General features: G+C 46.4%; 1 protein-coding gene across 2 annotated transcripts in view; it reads right to left on the bottom strand.

Annotated features, from left to right (window-relative positions):
* GABBR2 (gamma-aminobutyric acid type B receptor subunit 2) overlaps positions 1 to 25,163 on the bottom strand; it is a 331,972-nt gene that overhangs the window by 213,837 nt on the left and 92,972 nt on the right. For both annotated transcript variants that reach the window (XM_039856048.1, XM_039856049.1), the window contains exon 2: positions 10,039 to 10,176. In XM_039856048.1, coding sequence (XP_039711982.1) covers positions 10,039 to 10,176 — 138 coding nt within the window. The remainder of the gene's footprint in view (positions 1 to 10,038; positions 10,177 to 25,163) is intronic.

Genomic DNA, 25,163 nt, shown 5'->3' with positions numbered 1-25,163 from the left:
TTCTGGGGCTGAATCGGTAGGTATTTCCTTGAAGCCAAGAGTCTGAACACCTACCCTCCAAACCCTTCCTGTTCAGCTGACACACCTGACCTCTCTTTAGAGACTCTAGGTAGTCTTGGGTGAGAGGCACCTTAGATAAACAAGAATCTCCTAGGATCTTCTTAAAGTTCAGATTCAGGGTAAGCAGGTCCAGGTGGGGACTGGGCACCTGCATTTCTAATATGCTCCCAGGTGCTGCTGCTTGTCTATGGACCTGACAGCTTTAGAGCATCTCTAGACCAGTGTTTCCATCCCAGGCACTTGTTTAAAATCAGATTCCCAGGCTTCTTCCCTGGAGATGCTGATCAGCGGACCTGGGAATCTGATTTTTAACCAGTAAACCAACACCCATCTCCACTACGTCCCTTCTGATGAGTCCTACCATCAGATGTATTGGGGAAACATTGTCTAGTACAACCCTCATCTGGTGCCTGAATCCTCTTAGCATCCCCGCCTTGAGCCACCCAATCTGGGCAGGGATTCCCACCCACCTCTGCACAGCAGAATCACCTGGAGCTCTAATAAGTGCACAGAGGCCCAGGCTCTTAGATGCAGGACAGAACCTGGTGAGGGCCACCAACTTGTCCTTCTTTGCCCGAGACTTTTCTGCTCGCATCACTTCTAGCCCTCACAACTACCCTATGAGGCTGGTATTATGCCCCTTTGACACATCTGTCCTCTTGGAGAGATTTATTTTCTAACTCCTCTACTTTTCTCCAGACTCAACTTGTATTTCCAGACTCAACTCAGTGTAATCTGTGTTTGTGCCACTTACTAGCAGTATCTCTCTACCATAAGTAATGCAAGTGATTTGTTTATTTAGAATAAATTATTCACACTCTGCACATTTCCAGAAAGGGTTTGAGGTGATGGAAAACGCATAAACAATGAGGACATTGGAGTTACATGCTGGGAAGTGATATTAGTCAAGATATCATGGTCTGGAATTAGAAATGGGGGTCAGAACCTTGAATTGAATCCTTCATCAGCTGAACAGGAAAGATATGAGTTGGGTCCTTGGCAGGAGTAGACTGGGAGCCTATCAACAGCATCATGCCTTTCTTTGCCTCTGCTTCTGGGAAAACTCCACCAGAATAGAGTTTGTGCGCCTCTTACAGCTGCCGTGGGCTTATTTTGCCTCTTCCGCACGTTCTCTGTTTTAATTTTACTGTTCCGAATCACCTTCATTTCATACACACAACTTTGAATCTGGAGACAAATGGAAACTTATAAATCTTCCAGGAGTTCCATGCTAGGACCTGTCTGGCATCTCAGATGGCAAAAGCATCAGTAGTAATAATATTAACCTTACATCTGCAGGGGGCTTACTGTCTGCAAGGTGCTTCTACTTGCTCCACTTTCCCTGATCCTCTCAACGGCCCCAGTAGAAGGGCAGATTTAGTTAGCCCATTTTGCAGATGAGTTCAGTGAGACTCTAGGAGGTTGCCAATTTGCTCAAGCCTATTCTTTCAGTGAGAGACAGAGGGGGGACAATTATTCAGAACTTCTGTTCTGGCTGCTGTACCAAATTGCCACTCTGCCACATCCACCCATCCTGAGGTAGCAGCGTTAGGCACTGGAATTTGCACTGCTGTGGAGAGCCTGGGAGAGTATACAGTAGGCACAGCATTTGCTGAGAGAATGAATAAATATATATGAGCACAAGTATGAATGAATGAGAACAGAACGCCTGCCCTTCCCCTGAGAAGATCAACGGGTACTGCTGGCATCCCTTTTGAGAGCTTGTACTTCCTCCTACCCATTTGTAGCTAAACCTAAAGCTACCAACTTCTCCTCACTTCACCCATGACATTTCACGTGTTCTCAGAACCAGGCTTTACTGCCCCAGGCATCCAAGGACATGGCCAGGAAGTCCCGTCCATAGCTTCTGGTCCTTGCGGTCTCTCTCGCCCTCTCCACTTGGCCCATAGAGCATGTCCTTAATATCACTTTTCCTTCTCCTCTTCCACCATTTTTTCCTATGAATCCAGAAGGTGGAAGCATCTCATAGATTATTAATGTGCTAAATGGCCCCTTTGGAGACTGGTGCCAAGGAATGGCTGCAACCCGCCCTAGATTATTGGCCTTCATTCTCTTTCTTAGACAGCAGCCGCAGCAAAGTGTCCAGTGGTGCCTGATCACACTGCGGCTCCTAAATGGTTTCCAATCAAGTCCACAGTCCCCACGGCGAGGGCATGGTACCACGTGGTTGGCCTGCTGGATTTTGACTCACAGGGGCTAAGAGGCAGACTCTGTATACTCTGAGTGTCTTGCTGAAGAGCCCCCTGCTGCCCCTGACACCTTAGTTTCAGGGTCTGCAGTGCCAGACTAAACAACCTTTGTTGTTGATACAAAGCAGGGGGTGATCTTTAAACTCCCATCACTGTACTCAGAGGTCTGACCTGAGCAGAGGAGTCCACTATAACGGTAGCTACTGTTTTATAGTCTACAAAAGTGCTTTCACTTAAAAAAAAAGAAAAGCCTTTATTGATTCTCACATTTGCATACAACACAGAAGGCTAGTTTGCTATTCCCATTTTCCAGAAGAGAAAAGTGAGGCTGAGAGAGATAAGCTAAGACCATGGTATAGATTACAAAGCACTGGAGGGTGAGCCGCGGGACCCAGCTTTGCTGTTACTGACTGTGAGAACTCGGGCAAGGTCCTACCCACTCTGGGCCTCTGTTTCCCAGTCTGAAGAATGGGGAGACTGGACCCAACGGTTGCGAAGGCCCTATCAGCTCTGCCTTTCTATGAATCTACCTCAAATTCCACATTCCACAGAGAAGTAAGAAACAATCTTTTGATTTCTCAGGCAACCTACAGCTTTAATAAGATAATCACTCGAGAAAATCAAGTCAGATGACAAAATTTCTGTTCCTATGAAGCAAATGGCATCGACTGACACTTTAGAGCGATGCTGGAATTCAGTAAATTGCAAGGGCCTCACTTGTTGTTTTTTTTTTTTTTTTATGTCAAAACCAAGCATGATTTAGGGTTTTCAGAAATCAGGTCCTAAATGTGCTGGGATGCTGTTGCCAACACGTCTACAAATGTAGAGTCGACGTTCTGCCGTCTGCATGCTCTCTTTACCTCCACTCCCCCGCACGCACGAGCTTCTCCAAGGAGACAGCTCTATCACACAAACTGAGACGTTCCTTCCCGCGAAGGTCCTGAGGGAGTGCCAAGGCAGGCCAGCAGGCAGGGTGGGCTGCAGAGGGGACGCTTGGGACGGTGCCAGGAGAAATGCATCTACAATTTCGTACTAATCTACTGCAGCTCCTTTTAAAGGACAGGCTCTGTGGGATATGGGTTTTGACAAAACAGTGTTTGTGTTTTCCTGCGAGCAGCCCTTTATCCCTCCAGGAATTTGACTTTATTTTCATCAGCTAGACTATTTCTGTCTGCAAGCTGAGGCAGCTATCATCTCATTCCCAAGCAGGAAGGAGTTTTTTCCCGGTCTCTGAGGAGGGCAAACCCCATCTCACTGCATCTCTCGCACCTTCGCCGAGCTCTGTCTCCCTCTCTTGCTCCAGTTACCCTGCCTCTATCTTGCCCACACAGCCTTAAATCCTCCTGCTTTTTCCCTGGGCCCCAGGCTTTCAGAAGGACAGACTAGGCTGGTTGGAGGTCTGCAGAACTGCTCAAAGAAAGTGCAAGGAAGGGTCAGAAACAAGCCACCTTCAGATCTCTGAGGATAGGATTCTGAGGGTGGCTGAAAAAAATTTCAAAGGAAACACATTGGTTAAAAAGCATTAGGTCCAGAAATGGGAGATGTGGGCTGAAGCTAAGCCAGGGACCATTTCAGGTCTCTCTTAGCTTTTCTTTAATGAGAGGCTGCAGCTGGAGAGCCACTGGGTCCTTCCAGACCTGGCAGGCTCTGATGATCTGCCCTCATGATTAGGGACGAGCCTGAGGCCTGGAAGGCAGGAATCCAGAACTCTGTTGGCAAACATTCCCCGTGTGCCACTCAGGCCAGAGTGGGTGCAGGCATAGGGCAGCAAACGCTATGGGAGGGTGTGTGAATAAGGGAGGGGAAGTAGGAGGAGAGCTTCACAGAGGAAGGACAGGCAAGCTAGACCAGGAAAGATGAGCATGGTCCTGCTAAGTGGAGAGACCGGGGCAGAGGAAACAGACTGTATGAGGCCGTGACATGAAGGAGCAGGAAGAGGGCGGGGAGATTGGCAAGGCGATGGAGCACCCTCTTTCCATATCACAGACTGTGGGATCCGTTCTGGCCGCACTAGGATCTTTGCCCCAGTGGCATTCCCTGCTATTTCTTCCACATGGGCAGCATGAATTGAAGTTCTGACCAGGAGCACCAGTTAGGTCCTGGTGTCTGGGAGATGAACTGGCCTAGAGATCACCTGGCCTAGTAAGTCTCTGGGAACCAATTGCATCTAATCACCTGAGCTGTTGGTATTGACTGACAAGGCAGCAGGGGTGAGGAGTGGGGTCTCCAGTCCTTGAGGGATTTAAGGAACTGCTTAACCTGGACCTGCTCAGAGTAGAACTGGGAATTTGTATTAACATGAGCACATCCTCAGCTCCCATAAGTTGCTCTTACAATACAGTTTGACAATCACCCGCTTGGTCTATGCCTACTCTATGTATTAAATGTCTCCAACAGCAGGCCTGGCTGAGACTGGAATGCTTGGAGACCCTCAGGCAACAGAGAACTCACTACTTCACAGCCAGGCAACGTGTTCCATGCTGGACACCTCCAGCCACAAGGGACTGCTTTCAGAGAGTGCAGACTCTGCTCCCTTCCGGCTTTGCCCAATACTCCTGCTTGTCCCCACCTACATCAGAGAGAGCCAGCGACATCTCTCAGAGAGCCATGAAGCTCTGGAGGCCAAGACTCCTTTCCTCCTCTCCAGCACCCTGTATGTTCTCCAGTCTGAACATGCTCAGTCGCCAACGGCCAGACCCCGGCCCTTCCCAGATGCCTCCCAGGCTATGCGCTGGTGGGTCCTTCCCATTGTGAGGCCCAGATCTGAGCCCCCATCCTGGGCAGGGTCTGACGGGCTGGAGAGAGACAGAGCCTGCATGTCAGACCCTGGACTCTACGAAGGTCCTCACATATAGTTGGAGAAGCTGACGCGCCCAGTGGCTAAGTGACTCACATCACGACTTAAACAATATTAGCTTCTCAGTGCAGCAACCATGAATCAAGAAGCCCAGCAGAAGCAAAAGTTAAATTTAACCGATTTCAGCACCGGGGTGCATTTTCACCCCTGTCGCACGCATCCCTATTTTTGTAGCACCAGGAAACCGAAACAACTGATTACACATTCTAGGCCTTCTCCGTCCAGCAAGCATTGTTCCCCCAAAGGGCAGTCAGAGCTCCTTTTCAATTACACAAATTACATGCATTTTCCCATTTGTGAAATTCTGTTTCGGAGCCCAGTTTTGAATAAGTTAAGGGATTCATCAAATCCCTTGAGTGACGGCAGACCCACTCATTCAGCCCTCCACTATCTCTGCAAGCAAGCTCAGCATCCCAGAGATGAGGAAGGGGTGGGGGGTCCCCAGAGTCTGCCCCATGACAAATGAGGCTGTGCTCCCTGGGAGTGGTGAGGCAGAAATCAGGCTCCAGGGCTACTCCCCATCAGGATCCAGATCTCTGTTTCTGCACCCTCCTTTCCCGCTCCACAGGTGGGAGAAGTCTCTCTTGGATGCATCCTGCGATTCTGCTCTCCAAACTTCTGGCACCAAGTTCCCAGCCCCTCGGTGTCCCCAGTCCATGCACACAGCTGGAGGCCTTGATCTGGCCCAGTGTCTGGTAGCAGACGGCTAGGGCAGTGGTGGCCCGTACACGAGAATCACTCTAGCAGCCTGTCAACAACGCAGAGGGATTCTGTTGAGGTGGCTGAGAATCTGCATTTTCTCCCAAGCCTTCTGTCTCCCCCATGGTCAAGCCCACACTGTGAGGAGCTACGCTGGAGGGTTTCAGGCTTCCAGCTTCACTCCTGAGCCTTTTTCAGTTCAGCACTCGGTGAACCTCCTGTGTGCCAGGCATGAGTAACAAGGAGATTAAGGAAACAGGGGCCCCTGCCCCCCGAAAACTTACAGTCTAGTAGGGAAGACTGGGATACAGAACAAACTATTTTCCACAAAATGAAATTCATTTAATAACAATAACATATGCAATAAAGAAATAATGAAAAACCATGTTTCTCAGCCTTTTCACCATCACTCTCTGAAGAAGAGTGATTTTTCCCCTAATCCTGCCCCACTCTTGAAATTTTAATACCACAGATATACTATAGATCTGTTTATGTACTGCATGTAAGAAGAGTGAGATTTTTTTGCCCCTTCCCACAAGAACCAATGTTCACTCCCTTGGAGGAGATGGCCCCCATTCAAAAGGCATTGTTTAGGAAGGGCCCATTAATTCACTTTTTGGGCTGGGGATGGGAAGGACAGAAGGAAAGGAATCAAGGAAGGCATCACAGAGAAGTTGGTACCTAGCCAGGGTTTTGAAGAATGAGCAGGAATTCTCAAAACAGAGAAGGGACTCAGCATCGAGTCTCCTTTGCTGGGCTCCTGCTTTCCTTCCAGACATTAGTCTATGTAGTAGCCAGCCTCCAAGACGGTCCAAGAGTGATCTTCGCCTCCCGCTATAGCTTATGCAGTCGTCCCCACACTAAATAAGAGCTAATTTGTATTATCAGTAGAAAATCGCAGAAATGACAGTGTGCAACTTCTGAAGCTAGGTCTGTGCCACGTCTGCCTTGGTCTCCTAGATGGCTTGCTTTGGGGGAAGCCAGCTACCATGCCACAAGGACACTTGAGCATCCCTGTGGAGACCCCCACACGAAGAGGCCCTAATTTGCTAGCCATGTGAGGGAGCCACACTGGGAAAAGATCTTCCAGCCCAGTCAAGCCTTCAGATGATACCATCCTCGAGCTTGCAAATCTCTGGCTGGACCCCAAGCATCAGGGAGCAGACACAAACCATTTTGTGGGTCTGAATTCCTGACCTGCAGAAATAATGAAATAAATTATTATTGTTGTTTTGAGACTCTGAAATTTGGGGTGATCAGATACACAGCAATAAATAAGACAATTCTCATCTCATAACCCAGTTCCCTATCTTGTCAACTCCTCTAGTCTGGAGGTTCATGCTGAGGCCAGATAACTCTGGCTGGTAAGCCAGGAGTTTTCAACGTTGTGTTTGCTCCTGCAGCTCCTCAGAGAATTCCAGACAGACCCAGTGAGGCTACAAGAAGGTCAGGAAGCTCCCTGGATTCCTCTCTGGGTGAGGATTTCCCAGACAGCTTGGTTTCTCATCTGGACAAAATGTCCATCTGCCGATCCTTTGTCCCTCCATCTCTTCCTCCCTCCCTCCACCCTCTGATCATTCAGCAGGCACCTAATAAGGTCTGGGAAGTGTTAGGCACCAGGAAAAACAGAAGTAACTCAAGCCCGGGTTCTGTCCTCAAGGAGCTCGCAGCCCAGCTAAACATGTCCTCGCATTACTGAGCCCTAAAGAGGGACAGGCAGAAGGGCATGGGGGTGGCTGTGTACACACTCGCTAGAAGTAAACAGAGGAAAGTGAGAAAATTTCTAGACGGGCGACTTTAACTAGTGCTGTGAGGAAAAGCTTCCTGGAAGAGGCAGCATTGAAGATGGGTCTCTAAAAATAGGTAGGACTGACGTAGTGGACATGGGGAGAATGAGATATCTCAGGTGGTGGGGACAGTGTTGCAGGAAAGACCAGGGGTACTAAGTATTGGGGTGTTCAGCTGGGGAGTGGGAGATGAGGCAGGGTTGACGACAATGAAACAAGGAACACTTAGTGCTTAGGATGTACCAGGCACAGTTGTAATCATTTTTAATCATTTAACCCATACAGCAGCCCTATGAGATCCTCTTATTACCCCGATGACACAGATGAAGGACTGAGGTTCAGAGTGGCAGCTCAGAATGACATGTGTTATGTGCTCCTCAGCATTCAGGAAAGGAAGCTCAAGAGCAGAGAAGGGAAGTGACTTGACCAGGGTCTCGCTGCCGTTTGTGGGCACCGCAGGGCCCAAAGCCAGGCTCCCAGGGCACACTGAGCCATGCCAGCTCCAAGTTGCATGGTTAGGTGTGTACCAGAGCACGCAGAACTGCTTTTCTGGCCTCATCCCCTGCATCCGCCCACATTCAGCATGGCCGGCTCTGGCCACAGCGCATGACTCACTGCTGCCCAAGCCCACACACTCCCACTTCCCGGTTCGTACACCCAGTTTCCGCTGCCAGCAGTGCTCTCCTCCACATCTCCAGCTGTCCAATGCCATCTCCTCCTTCGTGGCCAGCTCAGCATGACCTTCCTGAGAAGACTTCCTTGACCCTGGGCTGAGCAGGTGGCCCTTCCCTGGGACCTCACCTTCCCTCATCACACCTTTCCCATGGCTGGCGCCCGCCTCCCCTCTACCCTCAGCATCCCACACAAGCAGAGAAGTCCTTAGTTAATGTGAGCTGATGGAGTAAAACCAGATCCCCCTGTGGTCCCGCTTCTGCCCACCTCTTCATTCTCACCCACCACCCTGACAACCCACCCACCACGCTCCAGTGCCGCTGCTCTCTCTTTTCTATTTCTTGAATGTGCCAGGTTCCTTCCCATCACAGGCTGTCTACATTTGCTCTTTCATCCATCAACAGGGATGCTCTTCACCCAACCAACTCCTCACCCTACAGGTCTCAGCTCAAATGTCACCTCCTCCAAGAGGCCTTTCCGGACTACCCAAGGCAGTCACTGTTTATCCCATCACCCTGTTCATTTCAACCACAGCCCAGTTTCCTTACCACGGTTTTATCTTAAAAACCAGACTGCCTAAGTTTAAATCCCAGCTCTATTACTTAGGAGCTGTGGGTTTGGGGCAAGTTACTTAGCCTCTGTGTGCCTCAGTTTCCTTATCTATAAAATGGAGATGGTAACAGCACTGACAGCATAGAGCAGTTACAACGATTAAATGAGTTAATTCCTATAAGTGCTCAGAACAGTATCTGGTATGTAGAGAACCTGACATAAATATAATACAAGTTCTAGCTCTTAGGATTATTACTTAATTGTTTACTTGTCTATTGCCTGCCTCCCTTCATAGAATGTAAGGTCCGAAAGAGTAGGGACCAACCACATCTATCCTGTTGAGCACTGCATCCCCAGTGTCTACTAAAATTCTAGGTGCACAGTAAGTTGTCCATTATATTCGCTGGCTGGATGGATGAATTATGTAGTAATGGATGATGGATAGATGAATAGATGGGTGCATGGGGGATGGATGGATGGATGGAGCAAAGAAGTAAAACATACGCAAGGGCCAACACTCACCCTGGGTGGTCACATCTTTCTACATTCTTCTCTCTCGCACTCCAAATAACAGCTAGCATTGGTGACTTTTGCCTCAAAAGACCACACACTCACTGGCGGAGCATTCAACAGTGTATAACATTTGCCAGTGTAAAGAGTGACTAACTGGCTAGGAGCCCTAGGAGAGGCTTAATGGAGGAGAAAGGCAGTCTTAGTGGACAAGAGAATTTCAGTGGGAGAGGAAGGTTTGGTAAAAAGTAGATAAAGGACCATCTGCTTAAGGAAACACAAGAGTAGGGCTCTGAGGCCTGAAGGTCTGGGGTGTATTTGGGGAAAGGTAGGTTGTCTGGAGGGACTGAGGCATGGAATAATGACAGGGACAAGAGATGACATTGGACAGGCCAACTGGCTGGATGTTGATGGCTCTGAGAGTCAGGCTTGGGAGCCACTGAAAGATTTCGAACACGCAGAGGTGGTGGTTAAGCTACTCTTTAGAGACCTACCGTGGCGGCCAGGCCAGCACGGGCCAGAAGGTCAGTCCAGGAGGTGGGGTATTGGGAGGCTGTTCAATCACTTAGAAAAGAATGAGGGAGGCCTGAGCTGGGCAACTTAGAAACTGTGTTGGGCAAGGAACCATTCCTGCAAAAGACTTGTGGCCGATCAAAAACACTCCCCCAACCAAAGGTGGGCCGGACCTTACCTGTACCAGGTTCCAGCCTTGGAGGGACTCTGCGATGATGGACGTAACGGATGGACAGACGCCTCCAAACACCATCAAGTGGTTCGGTCCGTATTTTATTGCATCGTAGAAGGCTTTCAACCCTTTTGCATTGTCACACTGGGGAGCAACACACAGAAAGAGAAGCCCAAATTAGAAACAGTTTTCCCCAGGGGCAAGAGCCCAATAGTGGATTCACACAAACAAATCTGCCTTATGGGAAGCCTTTTGGGTTTTAGTTCTCCCATCTTGGGGCCTCTTTTTAAGCCAGCCCAGAGCCCACGCTGCGAGCTCTGTGAGGTGTGATCTAGGCACCCCTGCCCTGCCTCCCCCCGCCTGCCCAGGCACCCTTCAAATCTAAGCCCTTTGGGTCCCAGCCTATTTTCCTTCAGAGTGCACAGAAAGGGCCCCCCAAATGCCTCACACTGGGATCTCCCCCTTCCATGGTCATTTATGTATATATAAAAAAGATGAATCTACATTCACTAGGATAGCTATTGTCAAAAAAGCAGAAAATAACAAATGTTGGTGAGGATGTGGAAAAATTGGAACCCTCGTGCACTGCTGGTGAGAATGTAAAATGGTACAGCTGCTACAGAAAACAGTATGGCAGTTCCTCGAAAAGTTAAACAGAATTACTATATGATCCAACATTCCACCTCTAGGTATATACTCCCAAAGAATTGAAAGCAGAGACTCCGATAGACTACTTGTACACTCACGTCCAGAGCAGCATTATTCACACTAGCCCAAAGGGAGAAGCAACCAGAATGTCCATCAACAGATGAATGAGCAAACAAACTGTAGTATATACACACAGTGGGACTATTATTTAGCCTTAAAAATTAAGGAAACTCTGATATATGTTATAACATGGATGAACCTTGAAGACATTATGCTAAGCGAAGTCAGTCAGATACAAAAGGACAAATACTGTATGATTCCACTTACATGAGGTACCTAGAGAGCAGTCACAAATACAGAGGCAGAAAGTAGAATGGTGGTTACCAGGGGCTGGAAGAGAGGGGAGGGGAAGCTAGTGTTTATGGGCTACAGCTTCAGCTGGGGTGAGGGAAACATTCTGGAGATGGATGGTGGTGACGGCAGTGAGACAATGTGAATATAGTTAATGCCATTGAACTGCACACCTAAAATGGTTAAGATGGTATATTTTATGCTGTGTATATTTTATCACAATTAAAAAAAAAAAAACAGGAGGAAGAAGAAAAGGAGGTGAATCTAAAGAGAGGAATTCATTCAGCAAACACTTGCCAAGTGTTCGGTCCAGGGCTGGATGCTGAGGAAACGAGCTGGACACAGTCCCTGCCAATGGGCTCACACACTAGAGGGAAAACTGACCACTACAACAGATCCTGGCGATGCACCATGGAAATGAACAAGGACGAATGCCCATGAATGTCGGAAGTCAGTTACCGCTCACTTCTAACCTTCCAGCCTCCACCTCTGTCATCAAGCCTGGTGATGGTCATCTTTCCCCTGGACAGAGGCTCTGGCTCCTAACTGGGCTTCTTGCTCCCCCTGGGGTCCAGTTAAGCCGGTTCAATAACTAGCAGTCTGGGGGCCATTGTAAAACATGAATTACTCCTTGTCTTTCTGCTTTCCGTACACTTAGAACCCAAACTCCTATCAGAATATAATTCTCAAAAGGTTAAAAGCATCATTTGCATGAAAATCAACAGTGGGTACATGTCACTCTTTTACTTAACTCATGAATAAGGGGATCTGCAGGGTGACAAAGTGGATTCAAAAGAAAATTTGAGAGACATAAATTTTTATAGTGAATAAAAAAATGAGAAATATAAGATTGCTAAATTAAATACAAAACTGGTTAATGTCTTACAGGGTAGTACAACTATAACCTCTGGGGACAGAAAAGAAAATAATTGAAAACCAGCATATTTTACCAGTTGTGGAGAATTATAAGATGTCTGGGCTTTAAATTCCCCCAAGCAGATGACCCTCAGGCAGAGCTGCTAGAAAATGCTTCCTAAGTGTTCGGCTAACTGGCTACATAATAACTACTTTGTATTATTCACAAGTCTAGTATGATATTCTTATCCCTCCTTAGCATAATGAATACAGAAAGCCCCACGAGCCAGCCCTGCCTCCTCTCTGACCTGATTTCCCTCCGCTCTCCCGCTTGCTCACCAGGTACAGCTTCACCAGCCTCCTTTCTGCTCTTTGAACTCAAAAGCCATTTCTTTCCTGCCTCTGGGCCTTTGCACTTGACATTTTCTTTGCTGGGAATAATATTCGCTTGGTTCTCAACATGGTTCGCTGCTTCTCATCATTCAGGTCTCGGCATAGCTGTTACCTCCTCAGCAAAGTCGTCACTGACCCCCCTTCCCAAAGTGGTCCCATCTCCAGTCTCTAACAGGCCACCCTATTTATTGCCTTAATGTAGTATCTGAAATTATCTGAAATCATCATTTGTTTTTTGTTTTTCTGTATATTTTTTGATCTCTCAACTAGGATGTCAGGCCCCTGAGGGCAAGGACGTCATTGTTTTCACCGCTGTCTCCCCAGAGCTTAGACAGGGGCTTCAGTGAGGACTCCGTAAGAACACGTTCGTTGGATGCCCGAAGGAGCGCTCTGATGTTCCCTTTGTATCTACTCTCTTCCTTCTCTACTCTTTATTTTTATCTTCCTTTCCATACTCTGTTCTCCTTTTTCTTTCTGTTCCCCCTTCATTTCCCTTAAGTGACCATAAGGTGGATCAGAGTAGATTAGTATCTGTTGTCTTCCTCATTTATTTGAGAGACTATGTACTTCAACCCGTGGTGGCTGCCCATAAGGATAGAAAAATGAGTCTGACACAGTTCCCGGCCTCAGGGAGCTGTCTAGTAGAGGCAGTGAGACAGGGGCACGGGTGGTTATGTCACACGGTGGGCAGCGCTCAGTGCTAGGAGAGAGGTAAATATGGGCTGTGGGCACCCCAGAGGGAGCCAGGGAAGGCTCTGGGGGGTGGGGCACTTGCAACTGAGTGATGAGGGCTAAGGCCAAGGAAGGCTCTGAATACCAGGCTAGGAAGTTTGAATTGGAGCCCGTAGAGATTCAGGAGAGAATTCAATTTTTAAATTTACATTTAATTATTTTGCCACGTTAATGATTTTGCCGTGAAAGAAAGAGAAGGAGAGAAAGAAGGGATGAGAGGGGAAAGGGAGGGAGGGAGGAGGGAGAAAAGGAAAGAAGGGAAGAAAGATTAAGTTCTAACTGCTTCTTGGGGCCCTCTATTAAGTGTCCCTGTTCCTTGATTGGAAGCAACACTTCCCACCCTCAGCGGAGCACAAGCAGATATAGCAGAGCAGTTCATGTTTTAATTGTTTCTATCATGATTTACTGAATCATTTTCCTTTTTAATACATTCCGGTAATGATTTTAGCTTGTTTTCTAATCTGTAGCTAATGACAATGATAATACAGCGCCACAAAATTTATAATCAAAGTTGCATTAAAATAATATTAGCAACAATGAACTTATTGAAACTTGTTTGCTCAGCAAACACTTCCTCAGTACCTGTATTAACAATGATGTCCTGGCTTCTCGCAAACAGACAACTTCCGAATATATCAACTCAAACATCTGAAAATATTTGACAATTAGTATTTGAGCTGGAAGAATCTTCCAATGTTCCAAAATATTTACTTGACTCAGTTTCCACCAGGCTGGGTGTAGAAGGCAGCATTTCGGCCCCCATGAACTTTGCCCCTTTGTTTTACCCTCATGAATATGTTATGTTACACAGCAAAAGGAACTTTACAGATGTAATTAAGGTTACAAATCAGCTGCCCTGAAAGTATTATCCAGGTGGCCCAATGTAATCGCACAAGCCCTAAAAAGTAGAGATCTTTTTTGGCTAGTAGCAGAGGGAAAATCAGACTCAAAGCATGAGATCATTTCGATACGCCATTGTTGGCTGGAAGAAGAAGGGGGATACGTGTCAAGAAATGGGAACCTCAGTCCTACGATCACAAGAAACTGAATTCTGCCAGCAACCTGAAGGAGTAGAGCCTCCAGATAAGAACCCAGCCCAGTTGGCCTTGATTTCGACTTTCTGAAAGCCCAAGCATAGGACCTAGTGGGGTCACAGAGTGCCTGGACTTCTGGCCAGCGGACTGTGAGGCAACATGTGGTTGTGGTTTAAACCACTAGCTTTGTGGTAATCTGTTACAGCGGCAATAGAAAACGAATACAGAAAAGTAAAATGAGAAAAATAAGAATAATATAGTGAGAAAATGAGAAAAATAATATACATTTCACTTCCTTCAAGTTAAATGTAGTCCATATGAAGAACTATCCTTAATTTACAGATAAGATCCTTCCTGGTTTGTACGGTGTTGAAATGTTTTTCTGTTATAAATTATAGATAGTAAGAAAATTTTGTTTTTAATGTACTAACGTAGCAAAATAAAACATTTTCCGCCCTATGTAAGTTTGTGTTCCATGCCTTCTCCCCACCCTGTTCCTTTAGCCTTTGCTGGTTTCAGAAACCCAGGCGTGTGTGGGCCCTGCTGGTCTAGCCAGCCCTGCGACCTCATTTGCAGATGCCGACACTGAGGACTGGAGAGGCGAAGGGACTTGTTCGCTGTCCTTTCAGGATCGGGGCAAGGATTTGGGGATACCTAACTCAGAGCTTTTGCATAATCTAGAGATGCAGCTCAATGGGCTGAGGGAAGGTTAAATAAAGCCAGGAGCACTCGAGAGAGGACCACTGTCTCCAGGACAACACTGTAAGCCCAGGCCTCCTCCTGAGCAGCAATCGACCTGGGGAAAAGAAACAACCTGCTAGGCACCAGGCATCCTTCCTCCGCTCCCCTGGAGAGATTTACACTTTTGCTGTAAATAACAAAATAAAAATCACATGGGCGGATCTGTCACATTTTCGATGCTATCTCCCTCACCCTCATTTCTAACATTGTATCTTCTTACCTGACATGATTAGTGTCCTGAACAGATGGGCTTTCCAGCTGACCGAGGCTGAGTTTTTGTGGCTAGGCCAGCTTGGGGTTTTTCAAATCAGTCCCTCAGGTGCCTAGTACCCAGCAGAGAAGTTTTGGGGCTGGTGAGAGGGACTCTGGGCTCCTCACCTTCCCTTCAACCAGCAGCTCTCCTTGTCTCTATGCTACATACAGCATCGAGCGTCCACAGAATACTTAATTTGAAAAGAGGATTTCATCGCTAGTAGCAAAAACTAAGAGCCACGAAGGAGATGACTCCAGTGACTCTTGCCTGTGTGTACAAGTTTCGTCTTTGGCCTCAGGAAGGGCAGATGAGTATTCTGCAGGCGAGGCTGGTTGAGCCTGTCACTTGAGCAAACACATGACAGGCCACCACTCACTGAAACTTAATCCACTGCACATCAGTTTGCCTGATGATCAATTCACCAAATCGCTGGGGAATTTCTCTAAGTCGGAGTTTCCCGAAGGATTCCTCGCAGCCACTTCACATGGCCATTTCACAAAGATTTGTCCTTGAAGCTCAGGTGAAAGTCAGTTTCACCTATATTTTGTGTTTCAGTCCTTCCTAAATGCTGTGCTCAGAGATGTTCTCCTAATGCCTGTTTATTATCATCTTCTTGCGGACCAGCCCCTGCCTAAGACAGGGAAATGCTGAAGCGCTTCCGTCCGCATTTGAGCATCTGTCAGACAGCTCTTAGTAAGCTCACTGGGCAAAATCATCATGCTGAGAAATTATTTATGGCAAGTTGTCTTGGAGCGATATGGCTTTTGATGAATTGCTCTGGGAGCCCCTGTAAGGGGGTTCTCATGTCCTGGAAGAAAGCTATGGACTTTATCATGTTCTCCTGTTCCCCGCATCTCCCCCCAGTAGAAACTCCCTCCCCAAATCACTTTAGAGGGTGTTCTCACAGTTGGCATGGCCATAACCGACCAGCAGAAGGGGAGGTAATTCCATCACGGTTCATATTCTCATGCAATAGTTCAAAGTTTAATGACCAGGCACAGCCTCTGACCTACAGTTTTGCCACTTGGGCAAGGGCTCTAGCACACAGTAGGTCCTCTGTAACTGTTGCCTCCTCTCCCTCCCTTCTCTCCAGTATTTTTCCTCTGTTTCTTTCATTGACTCCACATCTACCGTAGCTCACGGTCACTTCCTCCAAACTCCCTTCCACAGCCTCATTTCCAGTGGCTTCTTCTTCCCTGAAAGAATGGAGGTGTCACAGAGAAATCACAATCGGCACATATAGGCTCTTAAAATTCAGCACCTATAAATGGGAATAGGTCCAAAAGCCATGAAAATCAATTTTTTTTAAATGAAAAAAGCAGGACTCTAGTATATAATTCATTTTCATTTAAATCTCATTTTTTTTAAAAGGAGTTAAAACACTTTTTTGACTTAGAAATTTCAATGAAAACGTTGCTGAGAGTTAAGGTGTAAAATGCCAAGAAAATGTCAGAGTTAATAACAACCGATTTGAAACTAGGAATTGCTCCACGCAGAAATTTCAGAATTGAAGGAGAATTTAAAAGCTGCCCCCAATATGACATCCCTTCCATGCATCCTGCTCCAGGAGCAGTCAGCACCTCACTCCCTCACCAATTCGTCTTTGGCGAGCTCTGCTTCTTAGAAAGTTCTTATGTTGGTCTTGAAATCACCCTTCCTTTTGCATTCCCCATTCAAAGTTCTCATTCGGGTGCAGAGGTCAGCAAACTTTTCCTCTAAAGAGCCAGACAGTAAATATTTTAGACTTTGTGGACCATACAGTCTCTGCAACTTTTCAACCCTTTGAAGCAGAAAGGCAATAGACAATACATAAACTAATGAGCGTGGTTGCATTCCAAAAAAATTTTACTTACGAAATCAGGCAGTAGCCAGATTTGGGCCATGGGCCATAGTTTGCTAGCGCCTGTTCTAGAACCTCACAGAACACTGACCATCCTCCATTCCCATGAGAGCTCTTCAGATACCTAAACTCAGCCAGGCTGGCTTCAAGAGATGTCTTCAGGACTAAACTATCTTTAGCTCTTCCTTCTAATCATCCCCGTATGATGTGGCTTCGCACTCTTCTCATCTATAGGCCATTCTCTGGAAAGGCTCCAGAGGACAGATATTTCTAGGACATACCCACAAATACCTCCTTCTGTCCCACATAGAAAAGTAACGCTAACTAACAGGTATTGTGCACTCAGTATATGTTAGTCAAGATACACATAACTTCACATAAATTGTCCTATTTATGCCTCACAACATTATTATAAGGTAGGCACTATTATTATTTCCATTTTACAAATAAGAAAACTGAGGTTCAGCAAAGTTAAATAACTTGCTCAAAGTCACATAAATGGTAAGGATTCAATCCCAGGCAGTGTCACTTCAGAGTTCTGTTTTATGTTATACTTCACTCGTAGAAAAAAATCTACCATGTGCATATAATGTATATATGGTATAAAAAATAGTAATATGAACATACAGGATCCCCAACACCCAGCTTATGTTGTGTGCCCACCTTGCGCATACCCCTCCTTCACCCAAGGGGGAGCCCTAGTCTGAATTTTTTGTTTATCCTTCCTTGCTTCTCTTTATTACATGTATATGTTTCCTAAACACTATATCACTTCATTTTATTTGTTTCTAAATGTATATATAAGTGGACTCATGCTATACATTTTGCTTGAAACTTGCCTTTATGGCTTCACATTATGTTTGTGGGATATTTTTGCTGGATATAGTTGTAGTTCATTCATTTTCATAGCTGTGTAGTATTCCATCGTGCGAGTATGCCACAGTTCTTGTTTTGTTCATTCCCCTGTTGATGGATACTCAGATAGTTTCCGGTGGTTTTTGTTTGTTTGTTTGTTTTTGTTTTGTTTTGTTTTGTTTTGGTTGCTGCTGTAAGCAAGACATTTCTGCATGTATCTCCTGGCACACATATGCAGAGCTCCTCTAGGGCATAAACCTGGAAATGGAACTGTTGAGCCACGGGGTTTCCCACACTTTCTCAGAGTGGTTTTATCCTTTTACACCCCCATCAGCAGTGTGTGAGAGATCCCACTACTCCACATCCTTATCAACTTTAATTTTTTCCAAATTTGTGAGTATTTGATATGTCGTTTTAATTTCTGTGTTCCTAAATTGTAGACAGGATGAGCCTGTTTCTGTTTCCTCTTTTGGACTGGTGACTTAGTCCATTTCTCTACTGGATTGTTTGTCTTTTCCTTATTGATTTGTTCATAGCGCATGTAGTCACAATCCTAAACTGAGAAATGATCACCTCCTGCATTCTGAGCATAGACTTCTATTAATACAGCCTCAGACTGCAGTCCTTCTATTCAGCACCTGCTTCACAGAGCTTACTGTCAGAAAAGCCACTAAATCAACATGCATAATTATGGTTGCAAAACACCTATGAGTCTTTCTAGGGAAGAAAAAAAGAAAGAAACTACTTGATGGTAAAATTCAGCCAATCAAAAGATGAATCAAAACGTAGATCTTAGGAAGCATGTGATAAAAAGGAATGGTTGTGAGTGCTGGACCCATTTAATATGAAACGATCAACAATGTGAAGATAACACAACATAAAATTCAGAAGGCGAAGGAGGGAAAAGGAGTTGTAAAATTGCTAATTTCCTCTTCTTCCACAGAAGGACTCTAATCGATACCATCTAAAATTGAAAACTGGAGTTTAAAAGCCAGGACTCTAACCTTACTGCTTTTCATAATCTTTTATTATCCTTAGATATTTCCGAAACAAATATTTTCTGGAGTGAACGCAGAATTGCTTAATGTTGAGCAATTCCTTCTGCTTTACTTTTCCTCATTTTCTTCTGTTACATTCAAATAAATAAAATCTAACATTAATTTTAAATAGCATGTAGTAATGGCCTCATTTTATAAAGTTATTTCTGTCCATTTCTCTACCGATGTACATAGACAGACATCTGGAATAAGAGTCATCTGATGTTAAAAATGGTGAGATTTTGAGTGATTGTTTTCATTCTCTTCTTTGTACCTATTTGTTTCACTTGAAAATTTTAAAGCACATATTCCTTTTATAAAGACAAAATTCATTTTAAACTGGTAGGCTTTTCACATCCAGGATACATTCTCAAGTATTTGTCTCCCTCTTTCTGTTCTTCTGTGATTGATTTTCTGAGTCAAAGAACAGGACTTTACATTTATTATTGCTAACTCATTTTAAAAATTAGCCCAGCACCATGGCCAAATGAATTAAACACACACTGTATTGTTTTCCCATTGAAATAAATTCACTCAAACATCTTCTGAGCATCTACTAAGTGCTAGGAGAAACAAGTAAGTCCCTGAGACATGTACAAATTTCCGAACAGAGTAGATACTCAAGAAGCGTTTGCTGACAAATTAAATTTGGAAATGATAATAGTAATAATAATAACATAGTAACCCTGTATATAGCAGTTAGTTGTGCCAGGCATTATTCTAATTTCTCTCTCTCTCTCTCTCTCTCTCTCTCTCTCTCTCTCTCTCTCTATATATATATATATATATATATATATATATATATATATATATATATATATATATATATATATATTAACTCCCTTAATCCTCACAGCAACCCTATGAAGCATGTCCTATTATTATTCGTATTTTAATAGATGAAGAAACTGAGGGTCGGAAGAGTAAGTAATTTGAGTAAGGGGCACAACTGGGATTCAAATCCAGGGAGTCAGGCCCCAGAGTCCATGCTCCATGATGTCTGTGTACTGTTCCTCTCCTTGGGTCCACGGAGAGACTACATTTCCCAGCCTTCCTTGCAATTAGGTGTGACCCCTGAGTTCTGAGCAATGGAATGTGAGCAAAGGTGATGAGCACTATGGCCAGGATTGGCCCATAAAACCATTTCATGTGTGCCCCATGCTCTCTTTCCCATCCATAGTGTGAGTGGGGAAGATTCCAAGGACCTGGAAGCAGTAGAGCGCCCCCATCTCTGAATCCCTGTGGCCGTCAGAGAAGGGCACTACCACTTCAAGAAAAACTGTCACGAGGAGGACAGCCTCACAGGCTGACAGCCTCGGTGAGCAGTGCCTTTGGGATATGCCTCACTCTTCCCAGGCAACCCTCACCCTTGACTGAGCATGTTGGTGGCTCAGGTGCTCACCATTACTGACCAGCACCAGACTCGACCATGGGCAATCTCTGAGCCCCTTTGGTCTGGCTATGATTTTCTCAGAGCCGCGCTGCTGCCCGAGTCTCTTCCTACCCACGCCTCCATCCTCCCCAGCTCCTTTCACAGGTGTCAGATCCGCCCCACAGAATAAAGACTTGCTCTGCCTTTCTCTGATCCCTCTCCCTCTTTTCTTTCACGGTTGTTCCTCCCAGTGCACCTCTAACTCTGTCTAGGCATCTGCTCCCCAGAAGATCCGACTAACACACCCCCTCTGACCTGCACCTGACTCCAACACGAGCAAGAAATAACCTTAATATATTAAACCACTGGAATAGAGGGGTCTTTGTTATGGCAATTAGTCGGCATTGAGTAATAAACATTCTTAATCACCTGCTGTAAAATTTTTGAAATATAAGAAATCGAAACACCTGGGAAAATATTAGAGAAATGTGAAAAGACGTTAAAAGGAGACAAAAAAGATTACAGGAAAAGGTAGAAAGTATGCAGTATGTGTAAAATTTTTCTCCTATCATTCAGAACACTGACATCAAACCAGAATTTAAGGGACATAACATGATACAACTCAGATTTGCTGCACTGGGCTGTCTTGGTCCCCTCTGCACCCTGTGCTCAGCAAAGGGCTCGGCTCCAGACAGGTGTTTGATACCCACTGGCTAGACAAAACTACTGCTGCTTAGTGGATACACCTGCTGGTGGATACGGCCTGAAATAAAAGTAGTCATATCCATATCTCCGTCCCAAAGAGCTTATTAATTCCACCCATCTTGAGTTTTTTACACCCTTTTCCCAGGGTGATGGACAGACCATCTGCTTCCCAAAGTCTCCAGAGAGTCAGAATGTCCATCCTGGATGCTGATAAAAAACTGATATTTTTGCATTCTCCCTAAGCTGTCACTCTAAATTCTTGGCCAGCTGCAGACTGTGTTTTTTGAGGGTGACGGAGCTGTACCACACATCTCTCTTCTGTACTGGTAAAGCCAATTACCCAATTCACAAAATGATTTTCAAAGACTGGTAGAAACAAACTGCATTTCCTAATTAGCTGTCAGTAAGTCTCTCCCCCGATACACACATGCAGGTGTGACATTTTTAAAAGTCAGGGTCACAACGCAAATCGTATGCATACTGCCTGTGGTGGTGGTGGTTGTGGGTGTGCTTCCTTCCATGGGTTTGCACAAATATTCTGAGTTGTCAGCCCTTTCTCTGGGGATGGTGACCTGTTAAGGAGGGACAACATTGCGGCTACGTGCCACTGAGCCATCTCTGTTCCTTTCCACTCCACATATGCCTCTGCAATGTGCTTCTGAGGGGTGCGCTGGTTCAACATTTGCTGAGGGCCTGGGGTAGATGCAAGGGTATAAGATGGGTGAGACACGGTCCCTGCCCTCAGGGGACTTATCATCTACAGAAGATGAAAGATACGGAAACGATTTAGTAAAATGTGGTAAGAGGTGTACCGAAGGTTTGGATCAGGAATTACAGAACACCCGTTCATCCCACTAGCACTCAGAAGGGTGATTAAGAGCCAGATGTGGGGTTGGTGCCAGGGACACAGGGAAGGTTACATATGGTCCTGGCCATCAGGGAGCTCTCATTTTACTGGGAGAGAGAAGATTGAAGGAAAAAGCATAACACAAGGCAGGATAAAAGTAGGAACTATGGTAGAGACATAAGTCTTGCAAAAAGAAAGGAATATTCAAATCACACTGAGACATTCAGCCAAGACTTCCTGGAGGAGGTGGCATTCAAGCTGAGCCTTGACAGACAAGGAGGAGACCGAGGTGGCAGGGCACACCAGGCTGAGATACCAGCATGAGCAAGGGCTCAGAGGTGGAAGGTGCAGGGCCTACGGGAGAAATGGAGTACCACTTCTGTGGCAGGAGCACAAGGCGGAAAAGGATGTGGCAGGAGAAGGGATGGGTGGGGTCAGACTGGCTTGAGCACCCTGGGGAACCTTGAACATCAGGCAGGTGCAGTTTCTTTCCTTTGGCATCAAGAGTCACTGCAGAACTTTAATCAAGGGAGTGCCGAGATGGAAACTGTGCTTTACGCAGATGCCTCCTCCGGCAACTGGTGTACAGGAGGAGGCTTGATGGGGAAGAAGGGGGTCAGCTGGGAGGTGGGGGTAACGATCCAGGTGTGAGGCTTGATGGGCAACCAGCGCAGCACCCCTGGGAAGAACGTGTACCCATGGTGGAGCTCACCTCTCAGAGGCCCATTAACTAAGAGGCTCTGAGGCTTGGGTATGACCAATGCATAATGTCAACAGGACTCAGTAAATGGGTCACCTCAATGGCCTCAATGGCCTTAATGGGAGCTCAATACCAATAAGAGAGTAAAGCCAGCCATGCCAGGCACAGGATAGGCCTGGATGAGGGCCCCAGGCCTGCCACCGCCTGGTGCTGTGACCTCCTCCTCACCTGGGCTTCACTTTTAAAATGAGAAGGTTGAGTTTGCAGGTTTATCAGTCAGAAGAGGTAGGAAAAAGTCTCAATGGAACAACCCAGAAAAAGTCGATTTCTCTCTCAGCAAGGGGGGTTTGACGCATCATAGTCACTTAGGGGCCCAAGCTGATTGAAGAACTGCCATCTTAAATGCTGCCGGTTGCCATGGAAAAAGGAAAAAGAAAAGTCTGGAGAGGTGCAACCAGCAATGAAATGGAACTCACTGGCCGGACTTGGCCCCATCCAAGCACCAGGGATCTAAGATGCAACCTGGCTATGAGGAAAGGGGAACTCAGTGTCAGGAAACCTACCAATGACGGCCACAGTCGGTCTCCCAAATCCCTTCCTGCCCTAACAGTTTGTGGTCTGGCTTATGCTCCAGGCCAGATTTTAGGTCAATTTGTACATATCAGCTAATGTTTCTTTAGTATTGGCCTATGTGCCAGGGACTATGCTAGATTATTTACATGCATTATCTCATTTACTGTTCATAATATATCTCATTTAATATTAGCAATGACCCTAAGAGATGGGCACCATTATTATCTTTCATTTAACACAGGAGGAAATAGAGGTTCAGGGAGCTTAGCTAACTAGCTCAAGGTCACACAACTAGTAAGTCAAGAAGCCAAGACTAAAACCATTCCATCACACTCTAAACCTTAACTTTGTCTCTTACAATCTGAGCTATCTAGAGATGGATAAAAGCCTTGTAAAGCAGTGGGCTGCCTGTCACTGCAGACTTCTGACAGGAGCCTGCAGGAGGATGTTGTAGAAAGAATTATTTTTCTGAGTAAAGGAATAGACTCTAATCCTGAAATTCCATGAGGAGAGGCAAGGAGACAGGAAAAGCAGGGCTAAGTCTGGGGAACAGCAAGTGGTTCTCTGGGTGGAGAACCCATTGGATGAAGGGGAGACATGAGAGGCGAGATTGGAAAGGGAGGTTGGGCCAACCTTTAGCAGGCCCTGAGCACCAGTATAAGAGGTTGCATCTTATTCTGGGGGAATGGGGAGTTTTGTTTTGGTTGTTTTTAACCATTTTAGCCATTTTTAAGTGTATAATTCAGTGGCATTAAGTGTATTCACAATGTTGTGTAACCATCACCACTATCTGCTTCCACGACTTTGTCATCATCCCAAACAGAAGGCTGTACCTATTAAACCCTGGGGATTAAAGGGGTGTAAACCTGATAATGACATCATCAAAGCTGATAATGTCCATCAGGTTGAGATGGACAACCCTGTCTGCCACTGGAAGGATGTTATTAGAGGGAAGAGAGGCTGGGCATGGGGATGGGTGATGAGGTCAGCACAGGGGTCCAGGAGGCAGATGGCGAGAGCAAAAGGCTAGTCAGCTCTGCGGCCTGACGCAGATCCTGCACTGTGCTCACTCGCTGCATGCCTGCTCAAAGAGGGGCAGAGGAAAGTGGTCCAACTCAGAACAAGAGGAAGGGAAACTGAAGAGGGAGAAGGAAGTCCTCGCTTCCTCCAGGGACCCTGTGAGTCCTGGACTGCCAGGAACTGAGGCGGAGAAGCCAGAGGAGGACTTGGGGCCCTGGAGAACCCACCAAGTCCAGCACTAAACGGGGCTCAGGTGAGGTGCTGGCTGGCAGCCTACTCCACTGACTTTCCCTGGGGAGCCACATCCCTGAACCCGAAAGTCCTTCCTGGAACTCAGGCCAGAGCTGTCCCCCTGACTCCTCCAGAGCTCTGCGGCCTGACGCAGATCCTGCACTGTGCTCACTCGCTGCATGCCTCCTCAAAGATGGAAGGGTAATTGCAGGTGTGGATGGAATCATCACCGCCATGGGCTGCAGCCATACTCATTACTCAGGTGGCCCGCTCTCTGCCACCAGCAGCTCAACTGGAGTTAATTACGTGCCTCTCTTGTCCTCCAGCTGGGGACACGTGGTCACTCCCCTGTCTGATGGATGAGGGCTAGGCCATTGACTCATATCACCATGACCCAGGGACTCTACTCAGGAGACCTTCCAATTCCTCAGTCCTGTCACAAATTCTTCTACCTCTCTGCAGCTGAGCTGCTGCAGGCACCTGTCTTCAGAGGCCTTTTCAAAAGGCAATTTCCCCAACACCCTAACACTGCAGGCCATCTTCCCCAGCTCCCATCTCCATGGACACCTGATCCCACAGGCACGGTGCTGATCTAACTTGGAAGCTGCCTTCAGGAGTTCCACTTGCACAGATAGCCTTGGGCTTAGCTGTGTCCCCATCTCGACATCCTGTTTCCACACCCCGGCTCCTCCGACTACGAAGTCCTAAGATGCCTTCCCAAGTCTGTATTCCCAGGACCCAGTTCTTGCCTGTCCCCTGCCCCCCACCACATACGCACATCATGGCCGAGATCCTGTTAAGTGGTCCCCAAGCCCATCATGGCACAGCCCACTCAGACTGCAGTGCCTAGGGCTGCCCCTGGACTCTGAAGGACATGAAGCTTCCCCTATCCTGGAAAAAGGAGCAGAGGGGTTTCAGCTTGAAGCCTAGCTGATGACAGACCA

This window comes from Pteropus medius, unplaced genomic scaffold (genome assembly GCF_902729225.1).
Source record: "Pteropus medius unplaced genomic scaffold, Ma_sr-lr_union100, whole genome shotgun sequence".
In the NCBI taxonomy this organism is placed as follows: Eukaryota; Metazoa; Chordata; class Mammalia; order Chiroptera; family Pteropodidae; genus Pteropus; species Pteropus medius.
The sequence above is the reverse complement of the archived record's forward strand: the minus strand, read 5'-3'. Positions and strand labels throughout refer to the sequence as shown.